The sequence below is a fragment of the Zeugodacus cucurbitae genome, chromosome 5 (assembly GCF_028554725.1).
Source record: "Zeugodacus cucurbitae isolate PBARC_wt_2022May chromosome 5, idZeuCucr1.2, whole genome shotgun sequence".
Taxonomy (NCBI): domain Eukaryota; kingdom Metazoa; phylum Arthropoda; class Insecta; order Diptera; family Tephritidae; genus Zeugodacus; species Zeugodacus cucurbitae.
In genome coordinates this window covers 51,974,844-51,997,186 of record NC_071670.1, presented here as the reverse complement: position 1 = coordinate 51,997,186, position 22,343 = coordinate 51,974,844, and the positions used below count along the sequence as shown (strand labels likewise).

The 22,343-nt window shown below is 32.6% G+C and overlaps 2 protein-coding genes and 1 long non-coding RNA gene across 6 annotated transcripts in view; 1 reads left to right on the top strand and 2 right to left on the bottom strand.

Moving 5' to 3' along the window:
* Positions 1-22,343, bottom strand: part of LOC105210619 (general transcriptional corepressor trfA) — a 137,721-nt gene that overhangs the window by 58,434 nt on the left and 56,944 nt on the right. For all 4 annotated transcript variants that reach the window (XM_054230623.1, XM_054230622.1, XM_011181693.3 and 1 more), the window contains exon 3: positions 18,911-18,941. The gene's annotated coding sequence lies outside the window, so the exon portion shown is untranslated. The remainder of the gene's footprint in view (positions 1-18,910; positions 18,942-22,343) is intronic.
* On the top strand, positions 2,404-4,166 carry LOC114803750 (uncharacterized). Its single transcript, XR_008471182.1, has 2 exons — positions 2,404-3,025; positions 3,697-4,166. It is a non-coding gene; the product is annotated as an uncharacterized LOC114803750 (long non-coding RNA).
* On the bottom strand, positions 10,204-10,790 carry LOC105210618 (ovomucoid-like). The gene has a single exon (XM_011181692.3). The coding sequence runs from the start codon at positions 10,631-10,633 to the stop codon at positions 10,394-10,396; it is 240 nt and encodes a 79-aa protein (XP_011179994.1). The 5' UTR covers positions 10,634-10,790; the 3' UTR covers positions 10,204-10,393.

Genomic DNA, 22,343 nt, shown 5'->3' with positions numbered 1-22,343 from the left:
ATTATTCGTTCAGAATAGTAAATCAGCGATTGCTTTGCCAGAAGTGTTCCGAAAAATAATGGTACTACCAACTATTGCAGTTGTAGTACTCCCACTATCTCAAAACGGCATTAAAAACATCGAAGTGCTAGAGTTTGAAATTTATGATTAAGTAGCTCCTTACTAAGCACCGTTTTTGAGTTCGTTTTGTTCTGGAATGGTTATTGTTTTTTGTAGTCTGAAGATGCGAAGATGAAAATTGACTCCAACGCTTACAAATATATACTCAAACTGGTGGATAATATTTCGAGGGGTTAGGTGGGTCTCAGCGGTTCAAAACAACGGCATTCTAACAATTTTAGTATTATATTCAATATAATCCAATATATACAACCATATATTTCATTTAAACAATTCAACGTATCAAAGATACATATATAACAGTATTTTGTGAAATTTTATTTAAAAATTGCAAAAACTCAGCCGTTGCTACCTCATCTCCCATGACGTGCCCAAGAAACAAGGTCTTGCGGTGGACATCATAACTCATCATTGGTTCATCTAAAATTAATAAACCAAAAATATTTCGATAGATAATCAAATATGGATAAATCTAGTTAATGGACGAAAGAAAAAAGAAAATATTGAAATTTGAATTTTGGACAGAATTTTAACCCAAAAACTCCCTTTTTTGGTAAAATTTTCGGATATATTGGCTCGAAAAGAATAGTTATAATAACGATATTAAAAAAAATCTTCGTTCATTAACTAGATAATGTTAGTCCAAAGATGTGTGAAAAATTTGAACAAAATCGCTTCATAACTTTTTGAGATATCGTGTCCACCGACTTGAAAAATTAAGTTGTGCGATAAACGCTAGTTTTGAGTTTTACATTCACACTAACGTGGCCTGATGTGCAGAATTTCCAAAGGGTCTATCTCTTAGAATTTTGAATTGGAGAATATTTTCCTATTTAATAAGACAATAATTTGTTTTCTATTTTTTAATGTTGAAATTATGACCTCTTCAACTAGAATTAATGTTTTTATTATAGTTTTGTTCACATAACGGTTGTTCGTAACACACAAAACTAAACGAGTTAGATATAGGGTTATAACAAAGTGATCAGGGTGAAGAGTGGAATTCAAATCCTGATGTCTGTCTGTCCGTCCGTCCGTCCGTCCGTCTGTGCAAGCTGTAACTTGAGTAAAAATTAAGGTATCTTGATGAATCTTGGCACACTTGTTTCTTGGCACCATAGGAAGGTTGCTTTCGATGAGCAAAATCGGACCACTGCCACTCCCACAAAATGGCGAAAACCGAAAACACATAAAGTGCCATAACTAAGCCATAAATAAAGCAATGGATATAAAATTTGGTATGAAGGATCGCACTATGAAGAGGCATATGTGGATGTAATATTTTTAGAGAAGTGGGCGTGGCCTCGCCCCTAATAAGTTTTTTTAAACATATCTCGTTAACTATTTACGCTATAACTTTCTAGAATTGTTTCTTTTAGATACACCTTATACCTTATACAATCCAAATATTAACGAAGTAGGATCATAACCACGCTCACCTCTCATAAAAAGGTTATGTTGAAAACTACTAAAAATGCTTTAATTCAGTAAGGCAAAACACCATAAACCTTAAATTTCATTATAAAGAAGGTACAGAAGGGCTTCATCCAAATTGGTAAACAAAATTTTAAGTGGGTGGGGCTCCGCCCACTTATGGGTCAAAAACCATATCTCCGAAACTACTCGACCAATATCAATGAAACTTGGTTTGTAATACGAACATGAGGACCTCGGATCTCTAACCTAATGTTAGGGTTTCCAACTTTCAATGGACTTTATAATATATATATGACGAATATGTGTGTCAAATTGTGTATTATATAATATTAATAAAATTAAATAAATAAATTGCGAGAGTATAAAATATTCGGTCACCACTTGTTACTTGTTTCCAAATCAGGTTATATTTCTGGCAACGTATTTATGATTTTTTGATATTTAATTTCGATGCAAGTACAAAGTTATTAGTATTAAACAACTTATTGATTTAAATTACAGATGAACATCTTTCATTACTAATAAGTTGTAAGTGGAAGAACTTGTAGAGACTGGCCGAGTATTTTGGACTAGATTGAAATATATAATATTGATTGCTCAAAGAAAAAAACACAGTTTTTATTGACCTTTAAACACTTCAAAGCCTACGTAAATGAATGAATTAATTAAAATTATAATTCAATACTTTTGCTCTGCACAACATGTTATTTGTTTGTTGAACTTGAAGACATAATAGCTATCATAAAAGAGCAAAATAAGCGTAAACGTTACCAAACAGAGGGCGACATAAAGGCAACACTGGTCAAGTGCAACGCTGTAAGCGAACCAATAAAAAACAAACACCCAAACATAAACAGATAAGCAGCACAATGCACTTGTATTGATATATGTTTACAGTAAAAAAATCAAAACAAAGCAAAATATGTCTCAAGTACAAAAACATACATTTATACATACAAAAATATAAATGAAACAAGAAGCAAGTGGCGCAAGCAATTTCAAGGGACTTCAAAGGCGAACAAAAGCGCAATAATAATAAATGCACTTTTTGTGATGCCCAACGGCGGCGATTCATGACGAAATTATTGACAGTTAAATGAGCCGCCATTATAATTTTTTTATTTTTTGGATTTTTTTGATATTTTTTATTATAATTAACATTTTGACTAACAGCCGGCCAGAAGCAGCAGACAATGTCGCGCTGCAGGTGTAATGACCTTGATCGTTTATGAACCAGCTGACATTGTAAGTGTAATAAAGCAAAACTGTGAGTGGCTATAGCCAGTCTGTTGGGCAGTTAGGCATTTAAAGTAGCGCCTATGGTAGAGAAGCAGACAGTAGCAATGGATTTCAGAGCTATGCTGTTGATAGTATTTGCTGTTACTGCGATTTAAGTGTTGTTTTACAATTACAGAAAAAAAAGAATTAAAATGGATAAATCAAAATAAAAATTGAAGAACTTGAAGACGTAAGTAGTACTTTGGAACCAATTAAAAGGAACCTTCCCTGCAAGGTAGATAAATAATGAAATTAAAATTTATTTTTAGGTTTTCATCAGCAAATCTTAGAAGTAAATATAGTTCAACAAAGGCTCTTATGATTTACATTGAATTTATTTGATTATAGTTTTGTAGGTTGTAGCTGAGATTTTCAGTAAAAATGAATAATTTTTAAGTGCCAAGTTAGTTCGAAAGCTATTATATTTAGTGAAGAGAGAAGACTTAAAACGAGTTCTAGACATTTTAAAACTTTTAAATATTAACATAAAAATAATATAATTTTTTTTGTAATTTTTTTCAGCTGCAAATATTTTTTTTTATTTTCTTACATTTTTTCCAATTAATTCTTCATCCATCAATAATAGATATACAGCAAAATAAAGTATTTTTAAAATCCTCGTATTTCTTCTTAATGGAATTTTTTTTTTACCAATTTTGCTAATTAATTTTAACATTCAATCAATGGCATTCAATCAGTGCCAACAATACACGCAGCCTTTGGTTACTCATATGACATGGTGTGCATGCGCGCAAAGACAAAGGCTCGGCAGTCTAGCTCATTAGCTATATAACCAACACATATATCCACATTCTTAAACACATATCTCCTTGCTCATATATCATTTTAATTTAATTACAGATTTATTATACCCACAAGTCGTGCTTTCGGTGCCAGTCAACCGCATCAACAACAAAGCGGGGATGACCCAAAGGTACTCAGCTCATTGTCAGTCGTAGCGGTGGAAATAGCGAATGCAAAACAAGCAAAAACAGAATATTAACGCGCTTTTAAAAACCATCTTCTTCACAGCTGGCACACAGCGACAAACGAAACGAAACGAAACAGTTTGCTCTTCGCGTTTTTTTTCCGCAGTGAGGTGAGGTGATTTTTTATAGATGATGCAGTGTGTATTCTTTCGATTTCTTTTTAACTTGGCAATGAGCACAGAATTAATTTTGCAATCAGTGCTTTTTTTAGTAGTATTACTCAAGATTGTAGATTTATATCAATTATGTCATAATGTTATTAGTCATATACTGCTTTATGCTATATAACTTTTGTTGTTTTTGTTTCGCAAATAAGATTAAAGAATAAAGATGAGCAGATAATTAGTGTTTTATTTACTTATAAAATATATACACAAGAGAGAACATTATTTGTTGAGGAGTGGTAAGTAAATGTCAAAATAATGATGGAGTATACTCCGTAGCTGACGTAAAAAGCTCTCGGAGTAGGAATCAGAAAGATGTGTTTGATCTTACATATATTTAATTGTACATATATTATATCACAATATTCAATCTAAAACTTCATTTACTGAAAAGAGAACAAATATTTTGGTTTTGTATTGCCTGGATTTTTTGTATGAATTGATTGGGGTCTGTTGGAGGATGATTGGTAATAGTATTCATATAGAAGTCTGCCTATACCTGGTATTTAGAATCGAAGTTAAATTTTAGACTATTTCTTAAGGAGTTATATTATTGAGGTGCGAGAAAATGGGTAAAATTTTGATTTTCTGTTGATTTTCTGAAGAGGTATGTAGCTATATTTTTTATTGAGTACATGTGGTACATGTTGAGTACATGTAAAATCAGCTCAAGAACATAAAAATACTAAATATTTTCAAAGAGTTATGACATTTTATTCGATTCCGAGGCTACGATCAGCTCTAGGGAAAGCATACAACCAAACTAATTTCGTTAGTAGGGGGACTAGTGGTGTCCTTGAAAGATTCATTGAAATGAGAAAACATTTTTTCTGGGAACAGGAACGATTTTCTCAAAAAGGCTACTTTTTTCATCTGATGAAATATGTTGAAAAGTTCAAAACATTGATATGAAAATTAAAACAAAAAAATTAAATCGTTCAAGGACACGACAAATAAATTACCAACAATTTGAAGAAAAAAAAATTAAATCGGTTGAAAACTCTTTCGGCAATCCAAGTCACCGCAACGACGTTTTTGGAAAAACAAGGTTTCGAAACTCTATAAATAATCGAGTTAGTATTCTTAAGGGGCACACTAGTGTGAAATTAAAAAAAAAAAATCAATTTTTTTGTTCATATCGTAGATTTCACCTATCGGTAGATTACACCTTTAAAAATAACATATTAAAATTTCAAATCGATATCTCAAATAGTTTTTGAGTTATAGCAATTTAAAGAGCAGCCGCTCGGTAACAGTGAATACGATCATTTTATCTTTAAATTCGTTTTTTTCTTGATTTTTTTATCGTAGGTCATTGTACAGACAATATTATCTAGTTTAAGGAGAATTTTTTTTTTTAGATTTCATCCACGGAGAAGGCCGGAATCACTGCAGCAAGTATCTTTTTTTTCGCGCCGTTGGAGATCGACTATAACTTAAAACATATTTAATTTTTTTTTTTTCAAAAATTTCACTGTATATTCTTGAAACATGTATAAATATACTCTTAAAATTTTGAAATAATTGATAAAGTAGTTTTTTTTAATAAAAATTCCCAAAAATCGCCTTTTTTTAGGCCATTACACTAGGTGTGCCCCTTAAGAACATATACTTTAAGATAAAAGAATAAAAGCATTTTCGATTTTTTGACCGACATATATAACACCTTAAATGAAGCACCGGAGACAAGTTATAATTTTTTTTGCATTGCTGTGACATTTAAGCAAATATCATTTAATAAATTTATTACTTAATTTTAATGGAATATTGCGCTAATTTTTAAAAATAATTATTATTTTGCAACTTGTGGAGATTTCTCAAAGATAGTAGCCACAACACTAATCACATCATTGCACACATTACATAATGCTTGAAAATTACAAGCATAAGCAATGTACAGAAATAAACATGCGCACATTTAAGCGATGTAATCACTGGTGAATGTTGATGGCATTGTCTGCAGGTTCATGAACTCCCATGGTGATTTGCGCGCGCCCCCTCTCCCTCACCAACATTGCGACATTGACGTCGATGGCGAAATGAAAAGTTAAACCAACGAAAATTAAATAAATCGCAACCTTTTTTATCGCCCAACCATCGACAGTTAATGCTTTCAGCCACTACTGTTGTTGTTGTTTTAGTTGTCGCTCATCCACAACCAAATTTGCCGTGTGGAAAATTCGCGCATGCAAACCAGTTGAACCGGCCAGCCAGTCAGCCAGCCAGACCAGAGCAGACTGTGTGACTGCAGACAATCAGACCAGAGCAGACTGTGTGACTGCTGCGGCAATCGTCGGTGCTTATTGGTGGCCATACAGAGCAAAAGTTGCAACGCCACCGCGCTGGTGAGTTGTTTGCGCCATTCGCCAATTAGTCGGCGTCGATTTGAGCGCTTTATGATTGCATTGCAGCTACGCAACACTCACCCCGCTGTCGATTGCGTTTAATTTGGTATTAATTCAGCTTGTTTTTCACTTCACTCATAAGCGCAGTTAGGACTTGTGGACATCCCACACATGCGGTCAGCCGAAGGTGCTGTTGCGTTGGCACGCATGCGCTGCAAAGGTGCATGAACCGTTATTGCTGTCGCCGCTGTTAATTGATAATATGACTAGTCATAATCACACGTCGATAGTGCGAGAGCTTGTTGCTATCAAGAGTGCAATACTATGCGTTGCGTAGACGCCTGAGGACTTTAACACGCATGCGCAGAAGTGCGGTATCAAGTATTGTGCGTGTGTGTTGTCTATAAATGTTAACTAAATATAAACAAGTAGACATAATCCATCACTGATAAATAAATGCTATGAAGTGGTTGACATGCCGGTAAAAGTAATTTTATTACGCTAGAAATTAACAGTGAATATTAAAATAAAAATTAACGGACTTTATTATGAAATTTATTAGAGCCATTAAAATTTATATTTATTTATTAGTGTAATTGTGATATAAACAACTCTGAAACCGGTCGGTAGTCGCAGGCCATATTGCCTCGGGTCCAAATGTGTCTTTTTTCGCTTAAATATCATATAAACAAATTTCTTGTTGTTGTTATAAGCGAAAGTGTCCTTCAGTCTGGCTAACTACAAAATTTATGTCTGCAATTAATATTAATTGGTTTAAATACTTTTACTTCGATATGACTAAAATTAAAAAAATTAATTAAAAAAAATTAAATAAGTAAATATAAATATAAATTTGAAAATAAAAGTTAAAAACAAATTAAATAAAATAAAAATAAAAAATTACAAAAAAAATTAAATTAAAAAAAAAATATTTAAAAAAAATTCAAACAATTAAATAAAAAATTAATATTTTTTTTATTTAAATAAAAAATATTAAAAAATATATATAAAATATTATTAAAAAATATACGAAAAAATATTTAAAAAAATACAAAAATATATATATTTTTGTTAAATACAAAAAAAAAAATATTTTTTTTCTTTGAAATCCTGTTTTTGCCTCTAAATTTGAAAATTGAATTTTCTCAATTAAATTATTTTCTAGCTGCACCAGATACAATTTTTTTGCACGAATTATGAGTGACAATTTTCTAGCAACAATTTTACTCAGCACTCTCACATGGTATGTTTTGCCACAAGTTTAAGTTTTTATTTTATTTTGGCCTCCTCTTTTTTTGGTTTTAATGCGCCTAACTTGGCAATATGAACTCAAAAAATTTCATCTTTTATACTTTTTTTGATGTCTGCATTTTAATGACTTTGACAATAATACACCTGTGAAACTTCTATTATTTCGACTCCCATCACAGCCGCCAAATTGAATTTGTTTGTTTTTTTTTTTTGAGAAATTGTTAACGAATTTCCGTTGGTGCAGCATTTTAATAGCTTTTGCTTCACACGCAAAATTAATTGTGCCATTTCGGTTTATGGGCAATCGATGATTCGAAATCGGAAGTGATATGCAAATTTGTGGTTTAGAAAGGAAAGCAAAGTTTGAAAGTCATTGAAAATCATAAATTTTTTTTGAAAAAAAGAAAAAATATTGGTAGCAGTAAAATATTTCCTGTGTTCAGAGGAGAGATTATTAAGTGAATCATTATACCATATAGTATATGGAAGCTGGGGAAATTTCTGGATCGATTTCTACTTTATTTGTCACCCAGCTTCAGTATAACAAATATTATACGTTGTCTTAATTTAGCTAAGATTTCACACTCAAAGGTCAAACGTAATTTTCACAATCCGCATATTTGTTATTTGGGGGATATATGAAGTAAAGACCCAATATTATCCATTTGTGGCACAAAGGCAACCAACCTATTATAAGAAACACATCTTCTTTGAATTACTTTAGAATATCTTTTATTTACCGAAATTTTGGAAATTTACTATAAGTTTTAGTCCTATAGCCTTGAAAAGTTATAGTACGATTTTGGCGATTTTTAGAGTGCGATGATTTTTATGTTGCGAGAGTATAAAAATTAAAATAAATTTAAAAAAAACGCCTTCCATTCAAAGAAACTACTACTACGTTTTTAATAGTAATAAAATAGCTTATAGAATATAATATTATTTTGGCGTGAAATCATTTCTAAAATTCGCAATTTGCTTATCTCTTCGCAATATATTATTTTGTTTGCTGCATTGATAAGCTCTCTACATAATTAGCCACCAATTCATGTATAGAAGTATACATACTTTCTACAGACGTCATCTACCGAATGCGCTGAATTAAAATTGTTGTTGTCAAAGGTCAACACAATTGCTTTAAATCAATTTCTAAACTGCACAAGTGTAACATTTGGAGATCGTTTGAAGGATTTCTAGTGCTGACAAACTTATGTATTGTCGCACTGTTTTCAGCCTTGATGCTATATATAAAGGTATATGGTGGATTCGGTTATAAACGCGTAAGCGGTCCTTACGCCAAATATATATATATTTATATATATTATGTATATACATGTATATTATGGAGACAGTACAATCTAACGACGAATAAAATATCTGTTATGTTATATGTTTCAGGTTGAAACACCTCGGAAGGCCCTTTTTTGGCGATCCTAGCGAATTAGCTAGAATCGACATTATCACTCTAAAGAAATTCGTAACAGATTCCAAGCGTTTTGCTGAATCTTAAGAGTCTTTGATCCACAGGGAGTTCAACTGGTATCACAATGGACAACGCTAAGCTGATCTTCTGTTTTTGCAGAGATCTGCCTACAAACCTAACCTAACCTAACCTATATGTTTCAGCAAGTTTGAAACGAATTAGGCATTCAGATTGGATTTCTTAATCTCTTAGGAAAAGAAAGGCAAAATGTTTCTTTGAAAGATAATTCTACGGTTTTGAAAATATACAGCCACCGCCATGGTTGACATATCATAATAGCAAAAACACATCGTCTAGTATCGTTTTATGAAATAGCGAAGTAAGCACATCAAAAGTAAAAATAGCTAAATGAATAAAGAGCTGTCCGATGATTTCAAAATTATCGCCGTCAATCAAATGTGGACTGTAATCGTACAAATGAACGTTTAAGAAAGTATTCACGACCAGATAAGACCTAGACATATGGTCCCTTACAATAAAGTTCCTTTTCATTGAAAGCTAAGATTTATCTAGTACTTTCATTACGTAATATGCGAGTTTAATTGTTGTACTCCAAAAGGAAAAAATAATTACAAGGAATTTCTCGAACTAAAGCAGTAAACAACTGTTGTAATATCTTAAAATAACTTAATTTTTTCCGGCTAAATTAAGCTTTCTTTAACCACTCGTTTGCAAAATAATATGCTATTTAAAATTCTGTTCTGATGAATTTCATTTCGATGCATTATTATAATCTTTCTTGGAAAGCAAACCGCATTTGTTAAATCAGCTTTCAACCACAAAAAATTTGGAAGCAGTAACATTTTATAAACGAACAGTTTATTGACTGCAAAGATTTTTTATTAAAAATTTTAGTCACTCAAGCTGGCCGATTGCAGCGTCAAGCAAATATTTCAGTATATTACTTCATTGCAGCTATTATTGACAGTTTGGAACTGATATGCATACAATAGCTAGCTTTATTATTATAATATATTATCGCTGCGATAACGAAAATGCCAACTGATAACACATTTATACTACATATATTGATAATATTGTTGTCATAAACACCAACACAAATACGTGTACAGTTATTACAATCACACAAATGAGTACAGCATTTATTATCAATGGTGAGTAATTTCAATGGAAACTTCGATTAAATTAAACAATGCCTTTTATTCACAAGTTAAGCATTTAATTTATTATATTTCTTATTTGGTATCACTTTCGCATAGCTCTTGGGTTATATGTACAGTTAATTTTAATATTTCTTATTCACAATAATTTTTATTTTTTTTCTGCAAAATTTCATTGAAATTCAATACACCATTTCTTCGACATTTAGCAGGGTCCAGAGCGCAGCAGATTCAGGCTGCGTCCACGGCGTTCCACATCACGACGCACACAATCGTAATTGCAACGGTTCGAATAGGTCACCATGTTGGAAGCGCATACTGGTTCGTAGTTACGTGGACAAGGGCAGAAGGGTCCATCCTCTTCGGGCGCTGGTGCAGCATTGGTTAGTGTAACCAACAGCAAAATGGCCAGCAGTAAAGATGTGATGAGTTTTAGGAACTGCATTTTGTTGTATTTTTTTATACTCTTGTATATATAAATTATTATATAATATTGGCTTTGGTTTGTTCTAAACACCGTTCACTTGTAGAATGTAACTTTCGCGTTCGTAGTTCAAAAATCGACTGAGTTCTCTTGCTTAGCGCTGATAAGTTTATAGCACGTTTAAATAGTCGAATGGCAATCGTGTGTTGTTCTTATCTGTCGTAGACATAACACACGGGTGTTAAGTGTTGACTACCAAGTGGTAATTAGTAAACAATGAGCCTAGCTAAATGGCAGGGGGATTTTTATGCGGCTCCAATGCGGGTTCTTGGTAGTTTGATAGACGTATAATTGAATTACAATACGTTTTTTTACAGTGTGTGCTGATGTATGCCGGTAGTTTTAGAATTTTGTGATTTTTGCAATTCCGAGCTTCCCTTAATTTGCATTGAATGAGTTTTTAATGCTTAAAGCTATTTGTAAGTATATTTTGTTAATAACCGAATACAAACGATCGGACCGTAGTCATATAACTTAAAGTTATTATCTGTCTATAAATTTTATAATATAATAATTAGACAAATTAAAAAATAGTCATAAAAAACTCTAGAAGTATTCTATATCTGTCATTTTCGCTCGTTCAATTAAGGTCTAATATTCTGCAAGTTAGAAGTAGTCTAAAAATTTTGTTGATTTTGATTTGAGAATAGTTCTTCCCAGCGATTTTGTTTACTTAGACTTCTAATAATTTGAGTTGTGATCTAAAAATAACGGTAATTTTCGTTTTTTGAAAAATATATTTATTCATTCGTCTACATTAATGTTGTCGCCTTTAAAATAGCCCCATTTCATATTATTATGCCAGTTACGATATTCATTCTACAGAGGCATGTGTATCAATCTACATTTTTTTGTTAATTAGAGAGTCTAAATTATAAATTCCCGTTATTTTTTGAACAAAGCTTTTATGAATGAAGTATTTTCTAATTATAGCTCCACCAGTGTGTGGTTTGGTATATACTAAAAATGAAATTTCCGCATCGTGGTGACTGTAGTTCAGTATTGAATTTTCGAAAATTAAGTATACTTTGAAACAGTACTCTCATACTCTCAAACTGTTCAACGTTAACATTAAATGTACATATACATATGTTACTAGAAGACCTTAAATATTAAATACAAAGCCAATATTTTTGCTGTGAAAACAACAATTCTACAATATTTGTAATTGCTGCGGTTCTAAGCTTCGTTCAATTTCAATTGAACAGCATAAATGAAAATATTAAAGCATTTTCAAAAGCTTAGAAGAACATCAGAATTTGTATTTCTCTTGGACTGGAAAGCTGTAACCAAATCTTAGATTTAAAATGTAGGAGTAATTTATGTTTCCAATCTCTCAAGATTGATCTGATAAAACGGTACATAAATCCAATAATTGAAAACAATTCCATTATAATAATGATCATTTATTATACCTAGCCTATATCGGGGATGTACGGAGTGATAATAATTACGGAAATGACATACCTACATTGGATCAAACGATGTTTAGGCTAGTGAACTTCAAATTATCAAAAGTTCAGCTACCACTGAAGTAAAAATAAGTTGTTTCTTTCGGTCTCGATAAGTTTCGCCACAAAGAATTTGTTTGAAAACCTTATCTCCTCCTCAGGCTGATATTATTAAGTAGACAACGTAGTCTAATTCTTCTAAATAATATCAGATATTTTCTCCGGTCTGTACAAGTGTTAATCAATGTGTTGCAAAATTTCTCTCCTGAAAGTGCTACAGTCAAAAAGGAAATGCTGAAAATGAGGCCTTCACACCAAATCCTGCTACCCGACTACTTCTATTTCTTGTAATGGTCAGAATTCTTAGCTTTCCAAACTTACAATTAATATTTACAACTTTATTTCTAGAAAGACAGACAATCGTAGTGAATGCAAGGTGTCCCAAAGCCTCTGCAAAGATCAAGGCGAAGAGTTCCGCTTTATCATTTGGCTCTACACCTCTATGTAAGCTTTGGCCTGCTGAACACAATTAATATTTACAACTTTATTTCTAGAAAGACAGATTATCTTAGTGAATGCAAGGTGTCCCTAAGCCTCTGCAAAGATCAAGGCGAAGAGTTCCGCTTTATCATTTGGCTCTACATCTCTATGTAAGCTTTGGCCTGCTGAACAATACGCCTCCAAGCTGCTCTGTCTTTTGCGGTCTCTCTCGTTTTTCCAGTCGGAGCTTCTTCAGATCTTCATTTAATTCGTCCTTCCATCTTGATCTTGGCCTTCCTCTTACTCTGCTGATGAATGCTTTCGCGTTTAATACCTTTCTGGGCCACTTGTATTAATATTTGCCATTTTTCTCGTTTTATGGTATGGTTTGTTTTGTATAAACCACCATTTTGGAATCTACCTTATATATCATTACCGTATATTCATTTTGTTATATTTGCATTACATTTCCGCTTAGTTTAATCGAATTAATGTTTTTGTGATTTTTTTATGGCGTGTTATAACTATTTAATTGCGTTGCGTTTAGTGGTAATTAATTACTTATGTGGTCATAAATTTTCACTATCAACATTATTTTTATTACGATTTTCGCAAAACATTTTGAACTGGTTAAAATGTCATTAGAAAGTGTTTTCACACCGTACAAGTATTGACGGCTGTCATGGCGTTGCGACCTGTGCCACCGTCGCTATGTGTGCGTCCAGTTGTCCGGTTAACACCAGCAGACGCCTTTCGCCGTTGCGTGGCATAGTCATGTGGCAAGTACTCGCACATATACATATGTACATATAATATATATATATGAGTGTAGCGGCAGCAATTGTTCACTTTATTCGGCATGTTGTTGCAACTGGCAAGTGTTGTTGACTCCGCGCAATCGCCGCTTCGGTTCGGTGAAGGAGATGTTGTGCATGCGATAGCCGAACGTGGCACTGCTACCTGTTGTTGTTGCGCAAAACAACAATACAAGCCTTCTTTCCACCATCGCCCAGCCATTAGCGTTCGATCGAAAGTCATTGTTGGCTCATGCCATTTTTATCCATTTTATTTCATTATCCGTTTTTCCAACGCGCGGTTACCGCTACATTTTAAGCGCGCGGCGCAACTACATAGCTCCAGCTCTTGCTGTTGCTGCTTTAATATGTATTGCTGTTAAAATGCAATTAATTTTCTGTAATCGATCGTCAAATCGTTCGATATAAAATAACCAGCTTTGCTACTTTGCACTTTTTCCTGCTGCGCCGCAGCAGCTGAGATTTTTCTCTTCTCTATGCGCATCGTAAAAGGTGTTTGATTTTATGAGCGGCATTAAATTGAACGAGGCCAAGATTTACGATTTCGTTTGTTATTCGGTTCGATTTTTATTACAAAGTTTTTTGAATTTTCATTAACCCATTTTGGGCCATTATTCATTTAAGTTAAACTTCGCTCTTAATACTTTATGGTCTACATAAAGTCGGCACAAAATCGAGGTTAGTTTCTTTTATCGAGATTGTGTAGAGGTGGTAATTATAAAATTGATGGTCGGCGGTGAAATAACTTCGGAGAAACTAATGTGATTTAATATTAGATACACTTCAGTCTATGTTACAGGCATTTCTATTTCTAATGAAATTAGATTCCAAATATATGTATGTTAACCAGTTATTTGAAACAGAACATTATTTTCTATAATTTGAAAATATATAATCAATCAAGACAAAAGCTGGTAAAACATAATTAAAAGGTCTTTTAGCCTACTAGGAATCAATAATGCACTCAATATTTTGGAATATTCATTTATTGTTACTCTAAAAGGGTATGTAACACCTCAGAGCAAATTTTTTTCCCGACTGGTAAAATAATCTTAAAAGAGATTTCTTTAATTGCTCAATTTAGAACCCGTTCTTAAGTTTTCGATTTTGTAATATCGAAAAAACTGTCAGTTTTATGTTATCGGCTGAAAAGCAATCGCTAAAGTGGTAACTGTTCTCAATTACTTAATTTAACATTTTATTTGTGTATTAAATCTAATTTGAAGGTTAATTAAGTCATATTTATAATACAATACATATCCACTGAAGCGCGATCACTTAAATAATAACAATTTGTGCAAATATGCAGCTAATTGATCAATAATCTAGTATGTCTTCATTGATTTGGTAACTGAAGTCATTACACATTTCGCACAAAAATTAACATTTCCATTGAACAATAAAATATAAATTGAAGGCTCATTTAGTCATATTTTCAATGGCATTAATTTAGGCTAATCTACACAAAAGGCAATCAGTTTTACTAATACATTTAAAATCAGTGTGATATAGCGAAAATATTGCCAAAACAATAACCAATAATAGTTAATTGAGTATATGGGAATAAAATAAAAAAAATATCGTCTACCTTATCGAAAACTAAATCGCTAAAATTAATAAAAACATTTCTATGTATTTAGAATCTTTCAATGTGATTTGGTGAAGACCATATGATTAATCTCTCTGAATGATGCTTCATGGGAACTTCTTATTTTATGAGAGATAAGCGTGAGGTGGATTTATTTGAGAACTGAAATATGAAATAGTCAGAAGAGACTATGGTATTGAACGAATAAATCACTGTTGAATATTTTCTGCTACAATAAAATTAGTGTTAAAAAACATTCTTAAAAATCATTAATTACTTGAAATTGCGCTGTAGTCTTATAATCGAAATGCGTTTAGAAAAGATTATGACAAAACGAAATATTTTCAAAATTGGTCTTGAGAACTCAAAAATTTCTTAAAGACTGGTTTTGAGAGGTTTTGCAAAAGGTTTTCATTAACAAAAAATAGTATTTACGATCCTAAGGTAATTTTTAAGACAAGATCCTGTCAAATAAGTAGAAATAATCAAAATTATTGAGGAAGGAAATGGAAAGTATTCCAAGTAGTTAGACGTACAACATTACATAGAGAGGACTTTGAGAGTTTTCAGATTTTTTTGGAGCTTATTAGCATTTTAATTTATTTTGGAAAATATTTTTAGTAAAACTCAAAGAGTATAATTTTCGCATATATTTTTATGAATAGCTAAAATTTCGTTCGTTTTCGAGATAATTATATAGAGAAGACTAGGAAATACGAAGTAGTTTTGCATCAAAATGTACAACATTAACAATAATTAATTTTGAATTTTTATTGCAAATACCACAACACCACAACGCCCTCAACGAGCACTAATAAGAACTCACCAGCAGTTGAGGGCAATTAAATGCGGCGCGAAAAACAAAGCAACAATAATAAAAAAATAAGAAAAAAGTATAATAATAAAACGGGTAATATAATAACAAAGGCCCTAAGCGACAAGCCAACGCAACGTCGAGCTTTGTTTTGACAATTTCGCTGACAACAATTGAAAGTGATTTTCTTGCTTTTCCGCTTTTCGCCTGCCGTGAAGCGGTCAAACCACAAGCGAGTAAGGTAATTAAAGGTGGCGCCGCTTTTGGGTGTTTATTTTTGGACGTTTGAAAAAAAAAAATAAAGAAGAAACTTTTCAACGCGCATGAGAAATGCACGCGGTTATTTACATACACGTCAACCATACAAAGATACAAATAAACATGCGTGTGAGTGCATAAGCATATGCGCGGCCGCTTTTCAGGTAATTATTAAATAATAAGCTGGCAAATAAACAGTGAAACCAGAAGTAGAAATTAGAAAGGCAATTGACGTGTCACACACACAAATAAATAAATAAACAACACACACACACATGTGCAAACAGTGAAGTGTGTATGCAAATGCATAAATAGGCGTAATTATGCGTGTGTGCGCGTGTGTGTGCAGTCGAAGAAAACTACGCGCAGACTTCCGCAGTCTCTCGCTAGCCATTTTTTATATGACATACTTGACTTGTCGCCATGTGCAGTTAGACCAAACTGAGGCGCAAGCGCCCCGCTCATAATTGGGGGGTAAATTATATTTAAAGCCAACTATTCATATATATACAAATGTAAGTGTGTGTGTGTGTGTGCGTATGCGGTAGTAAAAAATTAAATGTTTTACGCTTAAGCCGCACAACCTATTGTTGTTGCTGCGTCTGTTGGGGTTTCTTCTGCTTCAATCTTTGTCTTCATGCCACTGCTGTCCGTTAGTTAGTGTGTAATTAAAAATTATTATTATTTCTATGCTTGTTTTCACTTCTTGTTTACACATACATACATAATTCCTGTTGTCATTGTCGCTGTCAAACGGGTAATGAATAATCGCCACTCTGTCTGCAATCAATTTTATATGCCGCGTTTTTGTTGTTGTTGTTCGCTGCATATAATTTGCTGACGGCCAGTTTTTAGCGTCAAATATACTAAATGTAATGCAAAAAAAAAACAACAAGTGAAAAACTGGCAATTGGCGAGTGTCAACTGTAAAAACTGGCGATTTGAAAATGAAAAGTGAAGTGACCGAGAAACAGTGGCATAGAAATGTTGCAATTGACATTTTATTCGTATTCGCAAACTTGTTTGAGATTTGCAGTAAGCAACTGATAAAGAACTTTATTCTTGTTTCTAGTTGTCGGATTTTGTTTTGCTATTCTAGTAATTACTTATGAGTGCTTATATTCATGAGAGTGTCTTGAAAAGAGAGATCAAAGCAATATTTAGCATACGATTTAGTTTCTATTTACAACTATCGGGTGATCCAAGTAGAGGTGCTCAATAGTCTTTTTTGACAGATTACACGTGATTCATCTCAAGCTGTCATATTATTTTTGTTCAGTATAGTTTGGCATTTCATTGTAGAAGGACTTACGCTTGAGTAAAGTTTACAAATTGTTCAAGTTTATTACGAAAATCCACGCTCTGTAAAGTATGTGTTATGCGCGCTTCGCTCAACTTATGGTCAACATTATCGGCCTACTGAGCGTACTGAGCGTACTGTTTGCAACATCATAACACTTCTCGATCGAATATCGATTACGTCCAGCAAGCAGTGAAGAAAATATAGCAGCCGTTGCGGAGTGTGTACACGAAGACCATGGAGAGTCGATTCGATGTCGTTCGCAGCAACTCGGACTGTTATCGCGCCATGATAACCGACGATTTGATCCCTGAAATTGAAGCTTGCGATCCCGGCGACATTTGGTATCAACAAGACGAACATCAATCAATGAATTTATTGAGAGAACACTTCGGTGAGCAGATAATTTCACGTTTTGTGCCGGTCGATTGGCCACCCAGATCGTGTGATATCACACTGTTAGATATTTTCCTGTGTGGGGATTATGTAAAGTCTAATGTCTATGGACAATTCCGCTTCGATTTAGGCCTTGGAGCAAAACATCACGCGTGTCATTCGCCAGTTACCAGTAGAAATGCTCGAACGAGTTAGCGAAAATTGAACTTAACGGAAGGACCATCTGAGTTGTGGTAGTAATCAATGGTCACACCCGATCAGAGTTCAGTTTTCAGTGCAAAATGAACATTTTCAAAACATCATATATTATGCGTTTCAATGTTTTCACGGTGATGACAGTATTAAGTCCCACAAAGGACCTAACTTTTACTCTGGAAATAATGAAAAGAAAAGCAGTTTCTTTCTTTCAGGCATTTTGATACAAAATGGCGGTGAATGGACCAATCTTCGTGATCAGCTTTTTCAAGTGAGAGTTTACGGACGTTGTTGATTCCAGGAAACAAAATAAATAACGGTATCTTCATATGCAAAATTAAAAAGTTTAATGTTTTCCATGCTAAATTTTTATTGACTCAAAAGCTACGAAACCATTGTGGTTTGTACGGGAAATATTTGCATCCACTATTCTACTAATCTCCAATCCAGTAATGTTTTTAGAGCTCCCCAAGTGCATTTCAAGCTTAACTAAATTTTAGAATTTTTGAAAATCCTACACTGACCTAACCCTTAACTCGACTAAAAAACCTCCTTTAGAACCACCTAATCTGAGATTTATAATTTACTTGTATTCATTTAATTTTTATAAATTCTGAATTTTCTTCGAGTCGATTTTGAATAAAATTTGTTTTTTTTTTTTAATAATAAAAATACCACAAAACTCTATACACAATAATCGCTCACCCAAAGAGTCACAGTGAATGGACAATTATGAAATAGAAATTCTATAACCGATCGATGTGTCATCGAAGCATTTAGTCATTGTTGGTGTTGGTTTTTGTTGGTCTTTACAAACTTTTCAAATACAAATTAAACACACATGTGTTGTGAAGTGTTAGAAAGTGAATTTCACTTTTACGCATTTAAAATTAATAAATAAACAAACAAAGAAAAAAGACAAGAAATAAATTGACACTCACCAATTTCTTGTTGTACAATTGTAGCGAATAACTGCAAAGAAAAAACACAAACAAAGACAAAAATTAGTAATTTATTTATACATATACAAACAAACATACACAGCCATATAAGCAATGGTTTATTGCTTTCATACGAATGTGAATTTGAATGAATGGTTGGCGTTTAAAAATTGATTTGTAAAAAATCTATTTGCATTGTTTTTCTTGCGATTGTTGTTGTTTTTTTTATTTTCGCGTTTATTGTTTGCTGGGTGTTTCCGCAGACAGCTTAGCTGCTGCGCGATGACTTTTAACACTTGCTGGGTGGGAATGTGTGAATGTATGTGAGCAAGTTGTGTGGTATACATATGTGTGTGGTATATACGTTTATTTTAGTAATATATGTAGATATGTGTATGTAACAGTGTAAAATTATGCCAGCGCATTGAGTTAAAAAGCAAATAAATTTCTAAGCCATAAAAGTCTTTTGTCATAAAATACTACGAATTTGATTTTGAGCGTATGTGTGTGTATGTATGTGTTCACCGCAAATTGTTTGCACAAAAACTTCAACGCCCTGTCGACGGTGGCATTAATTGCTATGCGAATTTTCGAGCAAAAGTCTACAAGTTAGGTAGATGTACATATGTGTGTGCTTACAAACATATATACAAATGAAAATACATACGTGGTGTGTTCAAAAAATAACGGGAATTGTAAAATTTATTAATTTCGCCAGTGGTGACTCCGAGTGACTTTTTCCGATTTCCAAAAATAAAAAGAACTCTAAAGGGTTTTCGTATTCCAAGCATACGAGAAATCGTATCGTATGAAAACCCAAAAAGCTCTTCCGAAACTCGAATACGAGCAAAGTTGCGATGATATACATACGTGCATTATATCGAATGGTGATAATTTTCATGTAGACGAATGAATTACATTTGTTTTTTCAAAATCGGAAATTACTGTTATTTTTTGAACTTTTTTGAAAACACCTCGTTTATATATATATTAAATTGAAAATACATAAATACTGACAACTTATCGGCAGAAGAATGTTAATAGAAGTATTTTCATCAGTTTTAGTTAATAATTTTTCCATATTTCTCAGCACTAAGATAACCCGTTGAACACCCTTTATATCGCTATCAAAGCACCGAATTTATAAAAAATTACAATTTTTTTAATGAATTTGTTACTAAAAGTCTCCATATTTCCATCAATTTACATAGAAATGGCTTAAAGCGCAACTCCTCTTAATGGAAAAAGTTCCTACAAGGCATATTCGCACATATATGTACTATGTATATACCAAGTTGTAGAGGCGTGTGACAACAACAAATATATATGTAAAAATACTATAAATTTTACAAATTTACGCTTTTTTAATACGCATGCACTTACAGTTCATATACATATTATTTTTGAACATTTTTGAAACAAATTTTAAGGATAATTTCAACGCCTAATTTTACTTACAATGCACAGTGGTTCGGCTTGTATGAATGCGCGGTCATAACTGCTTCCCGTTGAGATATCGCAATGAAATTTTCACCAAAATTCTAGAAAAATATTCTAAATCGGACTACTAGATCCTATAGCTCAAATAGCACAGTAAATGCACTTATATTGCGTTGATGCGCAAAAATACTACTCATGGCCATGGTCGGAACGTCAAATCTTTCAGTAAGTCTTTGTAAAAATATTTAAGAAAGAAGGAAAAAAGCGCAATATGATTTGTCGTTATAGTTTCCCTTATCCGACCGCCATATTCCTTCTATAAGAATATTATCATATAAAAAAATCATATAGGAAAAAAGCAATTTAATACAGTTAATTTTTTTCACAGCCATTATAATTCGAACAAAAACATATAATTTCTCCTCTAGTAAACAGTACACAGATTGAAATAACGTTGACTTATCCTTCTATCCAAGCTTTCTTAGCCCTGTTATAATGAGTTGGAACGTAAAAATAGTGAATTCATAGGGCATGAGTATTTTGACGATTGCAAATACATCCGCAACTTTCCGCACCCAACTTTAACACTTTTATTACCTCAAGACTCTGCTAAATACTATAATATATAAAATATAATTAAAAGGGATTGCGGGGGAACACAATTCAAACTTTATGTAAACAAATTTATGACAAACAAAATAAATTTCGGATGCAACACATAAAACATAATTTTGCAAAACACATTGAAAAAAAGTCGGGTGCAAAAAAAAGATGACCATGAAATATAAAATATGAACATACGCAAGTACATATGTATGTATATTGATACAAAATTTCTTTATGCACATTCAGAGATTTCAATGGCATGTGCGTTAATGTGTTTCTCTGCACTTGTTGTCGCAGTGTCTAGCTTTTACTAATTTCGTGTTTTGACTGATAACATTTAGCTTATATTTTATATATGTATTATACACGCGTATTTGAAAGCGGCTAAAAAAAAAATTAAAAAATTTATTAAAAATTATTGAACTCTGAATGTTAATTACGTTTATGAAAGCTTAATAATATTCTTTAATAAATTTAATAAATAATATGTTTGCTGTGTAAACAGCTGTGGCTTAAATGAACATATATATATTTACTTATACATACATATATGTCATGATTATCACTTAGACTCCAGCTAACCTTACTCACACACAACAAAAAATAAATTCTCGGAATTCCCTAATAATTACATATGTGTCGCTTGTAGCAGATTATTATAATTCGTTAGCCTCGATTGATACACATTAAAAATTTGATTCTCTTATTATTTCATAATTTAATGAAATTTAAATATGCAGGAAGGTTGCCACTCGCACTATTTTTAATAGAATTTATATATTATTATTATTTTTTTTTTAATTCTGACGACGCAAAGTAAAAAGGGTTCAAATTTATATTTATTTAAATAATTTCCACTCTAAAATATAAAAATTTGCAGCAAGCCATAATATCGACAAAGCAGCCATCTTCCATACAAAGCAAATCGTTACACATATGAAACATATGTACCTATATAAAGATTCGATTTTTTTTGAAAATAGAGTTGCCGAAATTTGTTTCTTAGTCGATGCAAGGACAAGTTTTCTTAGAGCATCACTTTGAATCCATTTTGACTTCACAGTAATATTCAATGGGTTTTTGTTTATTTTTGATGTTTGTGGTTTCCAGAAGCGTCATCAATAGTACGAACAATTTTATTGTTATTGAATATAATTTTTATTCATGCTCGTCACACTAAGGCTAGAGCTCTCACAATCTCATCATACTATACCACCAAATCGCTTTATTCAACAATTTTTATTAACCTCCACTAAATTTGAACGACATTCACGGAAGCAGCGGTGAGTCAAGATTCAATTTATATTATTTCTAATGGTATTTGGCAACAAAATAATAATCACTAGTCTACTCTGCGTCATTCTTTAGCGATCTGGTTGGTTACTGG